Source organism: Haliotis cracherodii, unplaced genomic scaffold (assembly GCF_022045235.1).
Source record: "Haliotis cracherodii isolate W230 unplaced genomic scaffold, xgHalCrac1.p SCAF_7, whole genome shotgun sequence".
NCBI classification, from domain to species: domain Eukaryota; kingdom Metazoa; phylum Mollusca; class Gastropoda; order Lepetellida; family Haliotidae; genus Haliotis; species Haliotis cracherodii.
The window spans coordinates 57,595,159-57,609,047 of record NW_027266330.1 but is presented as its reverse complement, the minus strand read 5'-3'; the positions used below and the strand labels follow the sequence as shown (position 1 = coordinate 57,609,047).

General features: G+C 42.0%; 1 protein-coding gene across 11 annotated transcripts in view; it reads right to left on the bottom strand.

The window, feature by feature from the left end:
* LOC139448502 (peripheral plasma membrane protein CASK-like) overlaps positions 1-13,889 on the bottom strand; it is a 483,162-nt gene that overhangs the window by 427,923 nt on the left and 41,350 nt on the right. Inside the window, exon 1 of one of the 11 annotated variants that reach the window (XM_071230058.1) lies at positions 12,194-12,249. The exons of the other annotated variants lie outside the window; for them this stretch is intronic. Within the exon in view, the coding sequence (XP_071086159.1) occupies positions 12,194-12,234 (41 nt within the window). The 5' untranslated portion in view covers positions 12,235-12,249. Of the gene's footprint in view, positions 1-12,193; positions 12,250-13,889 lie in introns of those variants that run through there. 11 annotated transcript variants of the gene reach the window in all.

The following is a 13,889-nucleotide window of genomic DNA, read 5'->3' as shown; positions in this document are numbered from 1 at the left end:
ATTCATAATATATAGTCAGAAATCCCTGGTTAGGGAAACGAACAAGTCTAGCACATGTCTGATGGATATGCAACATTTGGTAATAAAATATTAAACAGTTTCTGAGCTATGCTCCAGAAATAACACGTGAAAATATCTCCCTCGTATCCATGGCCTGGAGGATGAAGCATCTGCCCAGAGATCCCAAAATGGATGCGGGAGGGCCGAGAGTCCGCATAATGTGTCCGAGTGGGGTGACCACAATAAAATGGGCATTTTGCCTGAACTAATACAAACAGCCCCCAGCCCCCACGAAACATTCCCGCACACGTGCAAGCACATCGCTATATAGGTGCAATATTCTTGAACACAACATTAAACACCATTTCACCTCACGTTTGTGTGGGGAGATAATACCTCCAGCCCCCACACAACACCATCCACTCCCCCATCCTAAAGTAGCCTTTGATTGCATGGTAAGTGCAAGGTGTGTGAATATTGTTTAACGTCCCATCGGCAATTTCTATGCTATTTGCAGCAACTGATTGTCAGCCATCTAATCAGAGCGAATTCCACCATTTAGGCAATCTGGTCATTTCCGCTGTCTACAAAGTTGATGAAAAACAAATACAATCTGCATCCATCTCTGCTGTTTCCACGGACACCGTAGGCCACTAAAAACGGCCACCTTGTGAAAACATGCAACTATCAGCTCCTGCCATCACCATCATTAATCAGCTACCAGCCATTTTACAGGAAACAAACTTTGGCTCTGAGACACAGAAAACGTGATAGTTTTCTCCACTTTTGGATAAAGAAAAGATAAAATGGTTGCTGAGTTACGAACTATGGAACTATCCATACAATTCCACATTATACTGGTCAGTACGGTCACTTTCCGTATGAAACATCCAGACCAGCAAATGTCAGGACCAACTGAAGACATGGACCAATGGTTGGTTGGTTTGTTGTTTAGCGCCGCACTCAGCAATATTCCAGCATATGACAGCGGTCTGTAAATAATCGAGTCTGGACAAGACAATCCAGTGATTGATATTATGAGCATCGAGCCACGCAATTGGGATCGATGACATGTATCAACCAAGTCAGCGAGCCTGACCGCCCGACCCTGTTAGTCTCCTTTTAAGACAAGCATAGTCGCCTTTTATAACAAGCATGGGTTGCTGAAGACCTATTCTACCCCGGATCTTCACAGGTCCCAGACCAATGATGCAGTCGGGTAGCCTAGTGACTAAAGTGGTCGTCGTCATGCCGAGGGCCCAGGTTCGATTCCCCACCTGGGTACAATGTTTGAACCCATTTCTGGTGTCCCCTGCTCTGATATTGCTGGAATGTTGCTAAAAGGGGTGTCAAATGAACTCAAAATGGACATAATGTGTATGTGATGCAGAACCCAGTGTTCAATGTCACGATGATACCTTTCACTCAGACAGGCCAGACATTGTAACCATTCGATCCTCATTTGGCCAGACTTTTCTTTAAACTTGGATTACAAATCTGCAGACTCTACAAATTTGAAATGTCCCAATATTGATATATCTCTATGAAAAACCGTATTTTTTGTAATGCTGATGCAACGTTAAATTTTAACTCACTCACTTTCTGTATTCTGCCAACAAGAAATAAGGAAAATATCTTATATGATAACTGTCATTACGAAAATAAAATTCATGTTTTAAAATACTATTATCAAACCTTGTTGAAAAAAATATTGTAAAAAAATTAAAACACAAATAATTATGACGAATCGAGAGAGGAAAACAAAACAAAACAATATATTTGAAATTAGTTTTGATTTTATTTATTCGCCCTAACTAACCTGAGATAAACAAATCTGTACACCAATCTAAATAAAAACACAAAAAAGTCTGTTGTTGGTCAACTCTTACAACTAGCCTGGGGTGCTGGGTCCTATTCGAATCAATCACAATGACATACATGGAGTCAGTGCTAAAAACTTGGCTCCTAACAACAATCACTTTCAGTTGCTTTTACACTCAAAACATAGCAGGGATTTATCAAGAATTCTAAAATAAGTGCCCTGGGAAGGCAATTAGGGGGGGGGGGGGAATCACAATTTTGTTTAAAATTGCGATTTTTTTTAAGTTCCAAGTTTCCAAAATCCAGAGGTATATTAGGTGAGGTGAAATTGGGTTTAACATCGCGTCAAAGATTATTGCACTTATATAGCGACTTGCATGTACGTGTGTGTGTTTGTGTGGCTGCTTGTACTAGTCCGGACTGATGCCGATTTATAGTGCTAGCACACTGAGATACCATGCCGCAGTTTAACATGAATACCCCACTTATATACAGTATACTGACTCCAAGCCGACCAGTCCTTGTTTAAGCCCCTTAATGCCAAGTACCAACAAGTAACAACAAGTACTATATTTTAACGTCTTTTGGTACGACGCGGTCGGGGATCGAACCCCGGACCTTCCGCTCTCCGGGCGGCCACTCTACCACTAGACCACGGAGGCGGTCAAAAATTCAGAGGTATATTAACATTACAATAATGTTAAAGTGAGTATTAAACCCTCCCCCTATTTATTGGTCCCGCTATCGGTGAAAAACAAGTCACCTCTTCACAGTCACAAAATTTGGTGGGACTATTGACATGAATTGGGAATTTTTAATTCTAATCTGGCAATTTTTACTGAGGAGCTTGGGGCTGAGTAGATCTAGATGAATCCTTGTGTGGACTTTTATTTGCTGAGCCAAATGGAAAACACTTTACAACACTCAGGGTTTGGAATCATGAACAAAAAAATAATTTCAGTATTTAATTAGAGCATTAACATATGCTTTTTTGGTTGAAATTATTTCATCTTCAGCTAACATCACAGAATAGTGCAGCTAACAGCGCCTCTTCTACAAGTGCAGCAAGTGGCTGCATACAGGTTATGGCAGTCGAAACATCCATTGTGAATAAAAGGCAAATGTCAAAGTTCCTATGTCTGACGACAACCATGAAATACAGAGACCTGACTACCAAAGACAGTCGCCCCTTAAGTCTTGGATCAACGAACTCCCCACATATCAAACATGAATTCGCCAAACTAGCTAGGACCAATTACTGCGATTCAGTTCTCTGCTTTGAAGCCCTCATTACAAAGCTGTAACTTTTCTTTATGAAATTACCCACAGGAACCAGCTTCAGACCTGCCAATACCGGGTTATCTCCCTTACACAAGAGAGATGCTAATTATCAATCATGCAGAATCAGGCTGCAGTGTGGTCACAAAGTCACACTGTGGTCACATGACTTCCATCCCGCATTGTTGAGTAAGTGGCAAGATTTGAAATAATTGATTTGTGGACAATACAACTTCCTGAATCCTCACACAAATGCTTACTTCTCCTCGGCAAAGGCTTTTGTTACATCTGCCTTCAGCATCGTGGTGATAATTCTGTGAGTCAGTTGATTGCACAACCTGAGAGAGCGAGCAAGCGAGCGAGAGAGAAAGAGAAAGAGCAAGACAGAGAGCAGAGAGAGGAGAGAGTGAGAGAAAGAGAGAGAATGAGAGACAACTGATTCATATAGATAGACTTTACATGAGGAAATGTCACATATCTTTGAAACACAAAAACCAAAATGAATAAACAGTATTCACAGACAGATGCACTCTCGAAAGAAACAGGCCTCCAATTCGGAAAAATCTGTCTAAACCGGATATCCAACATTTATCTTGCCAACCTAACACACACTCACAGTTTACGGCCTCAATTCAAAACCCAGGGCTGGACTACTCAGAGTGAATTGAAAAGTAATTTTTTAAAGGGTAAACTGTTTGCACAAATTTGAGGTCCATTCCGAAAATAACCAGGCACATAAATACTTTAAAAAGACAGCACTCGATGACAGAACGCTTCATTCAAAAAGTGTGACTTTTCGTGTCATTTCACTTCTTGTTTACAAAACGTCAAATTTAGTTAATATCTCTGTTGTTTCAACATGTCTCAGTGGGCGATGATTTAGAAAATAACTAAAGTCAAGGAAGTGAAAATTTTATGACACCAATTAATTAACCGCGTACGTTCAGAGCCGTTGCTGAATATTGTTGAGTACTAAAACGAAAACACACAAACAAAAAGCCAGCAACACGCCAGGTGACCCCTGGAATTGTTTTCACTAACTGTACCACAGAACCTGGACCGTTGTGAAATGAGTGGACACCGTAACCACTCGGCCACCCAACTATCCCACCTCCTTTAAGAAGGGGAGTGGGTATGGTTCGACGTCGCTTTTAGCAATATTCCACCAATATCACGGTAGGGACACCAGCGATGGGCTTCACACATTGTACCCATGTGGGGATTCAAACCAGGGCTTTGGCATGACGAGCTAATGCTTTAACCACTAGGCTACACCCCTCCCCTTTGGGAAGGGACTTCCTGCATTCAATTTCAAGGAACCTGACATTATAAGTTTCAACAGATAATTCCATATGTCAATCATAAAATACAGCATACAACGTAATGCTTAACTTGAAAAAAAGAAGTATGAATTCAAACAAAGTTTGAAAAATATCAGTCACAAATTAAGCCCTCATTTTAACCCTTCAATAAAATATAAATCTGAAACGAAAAATAACATGTCCTGATGTCTATAAAAAAGCTATTGATCATTCAGAGAAATTACCTCCAACATTTCTTACCATCAAGACCTGTGAAAGTGAGTGAGTGAGTATGGTTTTACGCCGCTTTTAGCAATATTCCAGCAATATCACAGCGGGGGGACACCAGAAATGGGCTTCACACATTGTACCCATGTCGGGAATCGAACCGAGGTCTTCGGCATGACGAGCGAACGCTTTAACCACTAGCCTACCCGACCACCCCAAGACCTGTGAAAACATCCTGCCTAATTCCCAGATTCATTATCAGAGCGTGCACCAAATATTACAACAATACTATTTCCAACAATAAAACAAACCATGATTCTGGACCTCAGACTCCAAACCACCCTAATCTGATCCAAAACTATGAAAAAGAAACAATATTGACAGTAAGCGGCGATGAAGAAATAAAGCCTTCTTTGAGTCCCAATGATCTCAGATATAAAACTAGTCTTCAGTCCAATATCGTCGAGATAACACACAAAAGAGGATTCCGGAACTTGAACAAGAACGCATCAAATTAACACAAGAGGCATGAGCTTGTTATGAAAACAGCTCCTGCCAAAACAGATGTTGAAGAGTCAGAACTGTTGACATGAGGCTAAACGTCGTCATGGAGACAAGCAGTGTTCCACACAAGGGGAGGTAATTAATGACAAAGTGGGCTAATGAGTTATTGCCATATCTGTTTGATCTGATCATTAATAATATCATTGTTCCCTTTGTTGAAGTTATTTTCATGAGAATCAAAGCCAAGGACAGACAGGGCTGGCGAGGGCTTCGACAGCGCCACCTATTGGCAGCCAAAGGCAGATGTCGTACAGTCATTAATTTTGAAGAAGCATCATTCAGACAATCGATGAGGACAGACTAATAACAGACGATTTGTGATGAATTGGTTAAAGTCATGAATCGTCAGAGTGAATAATGTCAGGTGTTATACCTTGTGTGTGAGTGAGTGAGTGAGTGAGTGGTTGTGTGTGAGAGTGATTGAGTGGTTGTGTGATTGAGTGGTTGTGTGAGTGAGTGAGTGAGTGGTTGTGTGAGTGAGTGAGTGGTTGTGTGAGTGAGTGAGTGAGTGGTTGCGTGAGTGAGTGAGTGGTTGTGTGAGTGAGTGAGTGAGTGGTTGTGTGAGTGAGTGAGTGGTTGTGTGAGTGAGTGAGTGAGTGAGTGGTTGTGTGAGTGAGTGAGTGAGTGGTTGTGTGAGTGAGTGAGTGAGTGGTTGTGTGAGTGAGTGAGTGAGTGAGTGGTTGTGTGAGTGAGTGAGTGGTTGTGTGAGTGAGTGGTTGTGTGAGTGAGTGAGTGGTTGTGTGAGTGAGTGGTTGTGTGAGTGAGTGAGTGAGTGGTTGTGTGAGTGAGTGAGTGAGTGAGTGGTTGTGTGAGTGAGTGAGTGGTTGTGTGAGTGAGTGGTTGTGTGAGTGAGTGAGTGAGTGAGTGAGTGAGTGAGTGGTTGTGTGAGTGAGTGGTTGTGTGAGTGAGTGAGTGAGTGGTTGTGTGAGTGAGTGAGTGAGTGAGTGAGTGAGTGAGTGAGTGAGTGAGTGAGTGAGTGGTTGTGTGAGTGAGTGAGTGAGTGGTTGTGTGAGTGAGTGAGTGAGTGGTTGTGTGAGTGAGTGAGTGGTTGTGTGAGGGAGTGAGTGAGTGGTTGTGTGAGTGAGTGAGTGAGTGAGTGAGTGAGTGAGTGAGTGAGTGAGTGGTTGTGTGAGTGAGTGAGTGAGTGGTTGTGTGAGTGAGTGAGTGAGTGAGTGAGTGAGTGAGTGAGTGGTTGTGTGAGTGAGTGAGTGAGTGGTTGTGTGAGTGAGTGAGTGAGTGGTTGTGTGAGTGAGTGAGTGGTTGTGTGAGTGAGTGAGTGAGTGGTTGTGTGAGTGAGTGAGTGAGTGAGTGAGTGAGTGAGTGAGTGGTTGTGTGAGTGAGTGAGTGAGTGGTTGTGTGAGTGAGTGAGTGAGTGAGTGAGTGAGTGAGTGAGTGAGTGGTTGTGTGAGTGAGTGAGTGAGTGGTTGTGTGAGTGAGTGAGTGAGTGGTTGTGTGAGTGAGTGAGTGGTTGTGTGAGGGAGTGAGTGAGTGAGTGAGTGAGTGGTTGTGTGAGTGAGTGAGTGAGTGGTTGTGTGAGTGAGTGAGTGAGTGAGTGAGTGAGTGAGTGAGTGAGTGGTTGTGTGAGTGAGTGAGTGAGTGGTTGTGTGAGTGAGTGAGTGAGTGAGTGAGTGAGTGAGTGGTTGTGTGAGTGAGTGAGTGAGTGGTTGTGTGAGTGAGTGGTTGTGTGAGTGAGTGAGTGAGTGGTTGTGTGAGTGAGTGGTTGTGTGAGGGAGTGAGTGAGTGGTTGTGTGAGTGAGTGGTTGTGTGAGTGAGTGAGTGAGTGGTTGTGTGAGTGAGTGAGTGAGTGAGTGGTTGTGTGAGTGAGTGAGTGGTTGTGTGAGTGAGTGGTTGTGTGAGTGAGTGAGTGAGTGAGTGAGTGAGTGAGTGGTTGTGTGAGTGAGTGAGTGAGTGGTTGTGTGAGTGAGTGAGTGAGTGAGTGAGTGAGTGAGTGAGTGAGTGAGTGGTTGTGTGAGTGAGTGAGTGAGTGGTTGTGTGAGTGAGTGAGTGAGTGAGTGAGTGAGTGAGTGAGTGAGTGGTTGTGTGAGTGAGTGAGTGAGTGGTTGTGTGAGTGAGTGGTTGTGTGAGTGAGTGAGTGAGTGGTTGTGTGAGTGAGTGAGTGGTTGTGTGAGTGAGTGAGTGAGTGAGTGAGTGAGTGAGTGAGTGGTTGTGTGAGTGAGTGAGTGAGTGGTTGTGTGAGTGAGTGAGTGAGTGGTTGTGTGAGTGAGTGAGTGAGTGAGTGAGTGAGTGGTTGTGTGAGTGAGTGAGTGAGTGGTTGTGTGAGTGAGTGAGTGAGTGAGTGAGTGAGTGAGTGAGTGGTTGTGTGAGTGAGTGAGTGAGTGGTTGTGTGAGTGAGTGAGTGAGTGAGTGAGTGAGTGAGTGGTTGTGTGAGTGAGTGAGTGAGTGAGTGAGTGAGTGAGTGGTTGTGTGAGTGAGTGAGTGAGTGGTTGTGTGAGTGAGTGGTTGTGTGAGTGAGTGAGTGAGTGGTTGTGTGAGTGAGTGAGTGAGTGAGTGAGTGAGTGAGTGGTTGTGTGAGTGAGTGAGTGAGTGAGTGGTTGTGTGAGTGAGTGGTTGTGTGAGTGAGTGAGTGAGTGGTTGTGTGAGTGAGTGAGTGAGTGAGTGAGTGAGTGAGTGGTTGTGTGAGTGAGTGAGTGAGTGGTTGTGTGAGTGAGTGGTTGTGTGAGTGAGTGAGTGAGTGGTTGTGTGAGTGAGTGAGTGAGTGAGTGGTTGTGTGAGTGAGTGGTTGTGTGAGTGAGTGAGTGAGTGGTTGTGTGAGTGAGTGGTTGTGTGAGTGAGTGAGTGAGTGGTTGTGTGAGTGAGTGAGTGAGTGAGTGAGTGAGTGAGTGAGTGGTTGTGTGAGTGAGTGAGTGGTTGTGTGAGTGAGTGGTTGTGTGAGTGAGTGAGTGAGTGGTTGTGTGAGTGAGTGGTTGTGTGAGGGAGTGAGTGAGTGGTTGTGTGAGTGAGTGGTTGTGTGAGTGAGTGAGTGAGTGGTTGTGTGAGTGAGTGGTTGTGTGAGTGAGTGGTTGTGTGAGTGATTGAGTGGTTGTGTGAGTGAGTGAGTGAGTGAGTGGTTGTGTGAGTGAATGTCTGGGTGGTTGTGAGTAAAAGAGAGTGAGTGAGAGAGTGAGTGAGTGGTTGACTGAATGGTTGACTGAGTGAGAGAGTTCCACACCCTCACAACTGATGACAAAGCTTTCTGCAACCATTTGTAATGATATACAAACAAGTTTTGTACCAATTCACGTTGAGGTATTATACTCCTGTAATATGAAAACAATCGTGTGGTCCTTAACGCGTTTGAGTAGTATATGACTGAATCTACCTGACAACTACTAATACAACAGTAATGAAAGAGAACCACACACACACGTCACAAACACAATCACAAGCAAATGAGCCTTAAATACTTCTCATTTGACACTATCTACCATACAACTAATAACATAACATCAAACAAAAGAGAATGAACAAAAATGAACATTTTTATATATTAGTGATAGATTTATTTTGATACTCTTTCCATAAAACTACCAATATAATAGAACCGAAACAAACACAAGAAGAGTGTTATGAACACAATAGCTGGTGATGACTTGCAAGGACTCAATTATTCATTGCCTTTTGTCTGGAACATAGGACAGTTCAATTGACTAATGGCTATAAAACACTGTTGTCATTGGCTGATGATGGACACTCAGTCAGGGAGTGACACGTCTTCGCCTGGTCGTGACAATGTTCGGGCATACAGCCAACAGTCAGCTTAAGGCCAATAGTTCCCCGAGTACTAATCACAACTAAAAGTAATGTAGTGTATTGTGTACAATATTTTCTTGAGTATAGTTGGTATACAATTCCACATTATACAGGTCAGTACGGTCACTTTCCTCACGAAACATCCAGCCCAGCAAATGTCAGGACCAACTGAAGTCATGGACCAATGGTTGGTTGGTTTGTTGTCGCCGCACTCAGCGATATTCCAGCTATATGACGGCAGTCTGTAAATAATCGAGTCTGGACGAGACAATCCAGTGATTGACATCATGAGCATCGATCCACGCAATTGGGATCTATGACATGCATCAACCAAGTCAGCGAGTCTGACCACCCAATCCCGTTAGTGGCCTCTTACGACAAGCATAGACTCCTTTTATGGCAAGCATTGGTTGCTGAAGACCTATTCTACCCAGGATCTTCACGGGTCGCCAGGGCTGTGGTAAAACAGTTCCAGTGCCGATATTTAGTACCCATCTCTTGAGACCTACTACAGCAGGTACCTGGGAAGGGTTGGGTAATAGGGGTCAGGTACCCAGGGAGTAAATTTGGACTCCAAACCGTATGGGACATTATTTCTTGTGTACAGACGAAGAAAATGCCTATGCTTGTTCCATTCTTTCTTAACTCCGTGCAGAGTTGCGTCCCTTGGGCACGCCAGAAACCTATGATTGTGGGTTCGAATCCCGGTTCACCCCCATACCCGTGCTCGTGGGTTTCTCCGAAGTGGTAAACATTTGAGACCTGCATCACTTCGAGCTTTCCTCCTACATTAAGCTGACACACCGTGATATAACTGGAATACTGTTAAAAGCGGCGTTAAACCAAACTCACTCACTCGCTCTTTCTTCACTTGATTAAATACACCCTACACACAGTTCATGCTTCTTGGGAATCACATCCATTGACTGTCAACTTACACAGATAACTAGAACAGTTTGTTTAAAGAATTATTTCAAAAAAATATCTCTCACCTCGCAATTTTAAAAATTGGATGAACATTGAATAAACAATATATTTGTGAATACTTTATTTACCGTATTCGACATAATAAGCGCCCCGCTCTAATAAGCGCCCACTGAACAATCCTAATTAGCACCCTTCCGATTGATCAATGCACACAAGACATATTCATTCATGTATAATCACACTCGTGTGTTATATGCACCCTTAATTATGGGCAATTAAATTCTGGAAAAATATATCTGTCGTATATAAACAGTTCAGGCCGTCAGCATAAACCATGAAATCTATCTTTCAACTCAACTCAACTCTTTCAAAATAATATTCTAATAAGAGCCCCCTATTTCTAATTTTGAGAGCGCCCTGGGCGCTTATTACGTCGAATACAGTATATTTTGTTCTTAAAATGTTCTAACATAACTTTTGAATTTATAGACTTGCAGAGATGCCCTTTCACAGACAGAAGTCAGCATTTATGCAAAATAACACACACACAAAATTAAATAAAGAAAATCGTCGAAAGTCATCCATGTGTCAAGTACTCTACTGAATATTGAACCTACAATACCTTGGTAGGTCTAAGGACATATGCTTTCCATTCATGCTTTTTGCCTGATGGGGTAATGGTATAAGGGAAGTAACTCTTACACATCCACACAATTCTCTCACAATTCAGCATTCTTGACAATTACAAAATGGGGTTCACACAAAGTCAGAATATTTTTACATTATTATTTTACAAATATAAATTAAAATTAACTGTTGCGTTGAATTTAAAAAGCAAATCTTACATGTCATTATACAATTACTATGAAAATACAACTTAAGTTTTGAAGACTCTCAGACATTTTTTTATATATTTTCATTCATTCCCTCTCAACCCAACCAGAGAAATCAAATGTTTACCTAAGCTTATATCATTAGTATACGGTACCTCCATAAACGCAAAAAAATATTCAACTAAAATTTTTTTTAAATATATAAGTTAACAAAACATACAGCTCACTTAATCATTAATACTATAAACTGTACAAAATCAAAACCACATTCAGTGCATTGATACAAACCCTACCCATTCTATTATCAGCCAATCAGGAATCAGTATTCTTTTAGTGGGTGTGGCCTAATTGTTTTAAGGATTATGGAAACATACATGAAAGAAATTGCATAGCTAATCAAATGCCCTAGAATCAATTATAATTATTTATAAAAGTATGTATTTTATCCTGAAAATTAAATTACTACTGATATATTTAACACCACAACAAATTCATTTCTTCATCACCGGCCTCGTGTCGTCCACTGTTTCAACAATATTTTTTATTTTAGTGTTGATGGTCATTTCAGGTAAAGTTATCACCTTTATTGGAAAAGCTGGCTCGTCACGCCGAAGACCCGGGTTCGATTCCCGACATGGGTACAATGTGTGAAGCCCATTTCTGGTGTCCCCCGCCCGTGATATTGCTGGAATATTGCTAAAAGCAGCGTAAAACCATACTCACTCAATTATTGGGAAAGCTACATAGCTAAAAAAATTAAACAAATTACAATCTAAAACCTGTAATATCTGATCTTTGGTAGATCTATTTCAATATTTTCAAAATCTTGGATTTAACTAAAGTTTGGAGTTAATCATCAACAAATGGTTATCACTGGCCAGCCTAAACCAATCAACCATTAATTAGGTCGGTCAGTGTTATTTTCTGAGTGAGTGAGTGAGTGAGTGAGTGAGGTTTAATGCCTCTTGGAAAAGTTTTCAAATTATATCATGTGAGCGGAAAACCTAAAGTGATGTCGGTCTCAGATGTTTACGTTTAGCAAAACCCATGAACACAGGAATGGTGCTAACAAAACTAGAAAGATAATCAGGGCAAACCAGGATTCGAACCCACAATCATAGGCTCCTGGCATGCCCAAAGGATGCAACTCTGCACAGGGCATTGTGGGTGAGCAAGCAACAGTATTTCATCTATATCACAACATGTCAGCATGACGTGGGAGGAAACCAATATAGTTTCAGTTGAACAATGGCATGACATCTTAATGTGGGAGAAAAAAGCCAAAAGTGAAGCAGATCAGACATCAGCACTTTCACACAGTTATGGAATTGTCTGATCCCATGATTATCATGAGGAGAAACGAAACGCGAAGACGAAGAGCTCCCGTCATCCGTCAATCCGTACGTACAAACTGAGACAAGACCTCGTCTGCTTACACAAAACAAAGTTCCCCAGTAATTAATGAATCAGAAAGATGTACAAACGACTCACATGACCAGATCGCTGACCTGCACGTCGTCCCACTTCCCCATGTCTGCTGGTAAAACAGCCTCCGAAACCAATCAGCTGAGAACACGATTCAGATGAATATTCTATATGTCATGGACAGCCGTTCTTCCAAAGTTACCAATCATCCTCATCACTAATTCCAGGTTCGGCATCTCCTCTAGAGCTGGAGCAGAATATTCTTCCTCGCATTGAAATGAAGTTATTCCAGTGCCAAACTTTACAGAACTATGGATTTGCCTTTTTTGGTTACATTTTCACAAAGCATGTATGTATAGCATTAATGTAGACAAGCCACCGGATATTGGCATTCGCAGGAAATAAGCGTATGTTTTATTGGATTCCGTTGTTTTATATCCTACAAACTCTACCCAATCAATGCTTCCGTACAACACAAGGCTGATTTAGAGGCTGTTTTATCAAGTTAATGGGGGCCCATGCAACGAAGCCTACCGCGCCTGGAGAAACAAGTGCATTAAGATGACATATATCTGATAGCCAGGCAGCCCTGTGTACTATAATCCATATCACAACATTGACAGATCTTATGTTGTGTATTTGATATACAGGAACCCAGTGTATAATAGTCCATATCACAACATTGACAGATCTTATGATGTGTATCTGATATACAGGAACCCAGTGTATAATAGTCCATATCACAACATTGACAGATCTTATGATGTGTATCTGATATACAGGAACCCAGTGTATAATAGTCCATATCACAACATTAACAGATCTTATGATGTGTATCTGATATACAGGAACCCAGTGTATAATAGTCCATATCACAACATTGACAGATCTTATGTTGTGTATTTGATATACAGGAACCTAGTGTATAATAGTCCATATCACAACATTAACAGATCTTATGATGTGTATCTGATATACAGGAACCCAGTGTAAAATAGTCCATATCACAACATTGACAGATCTTATGTTGTGTATCTGATATACAGGAACCCAGTGTATAATAGTCCATATCACAACATTGACAGATCTTATGTTGTGTATCTGATATACAGGAACCCAGTGTATAATAGTCCATATCACAACATTGACAGATCTTATGATGTGTATCCGATATACAGGAACCCAGTGTATAATAGTCCATATCACAACATTGACAGATCTTATGTTGTGTATTTGATATACAGGAACTGTGTGTAATAGTCCATATCACAACATTGACAGATCTTATGTTGTGTATTTGATATACAGGAACTGTGTATAATAGTCCATATTACAACATTGACAGATCTTATGATGTATATCTGACATTAGGTACTGGAGACCTATTCTGCCCTGGAATCCCCACAGGGAGACAAGCATGGGATTCTAAGAAACCTATTCTGCCCTGGAATCCCCACGGGGAGACAAGAAGGGGTACTGGAGACCTATTCTGCCCTGGAATCCCCACGGGGAGACAAGCAGGGGTACTGGAGACCTATTCTGCCCTGGAATCCCCACGGGGAGACAAGCAGGGGTACTGGAGACCTATTCTGCCCTGGAATACCCATGGGGAGACAAGAAGGGGTACTGGAGACCTATTCTGCCCTGGAATCCCCACGGGGAGACAAGCAGGGGTACTGGAGACCTATTCTGCCCTGGAATACCCATGGGGAGACAAGCAGGGGTACTGGAGACCTATTCTGCCCTGGAATACCCATGGGGA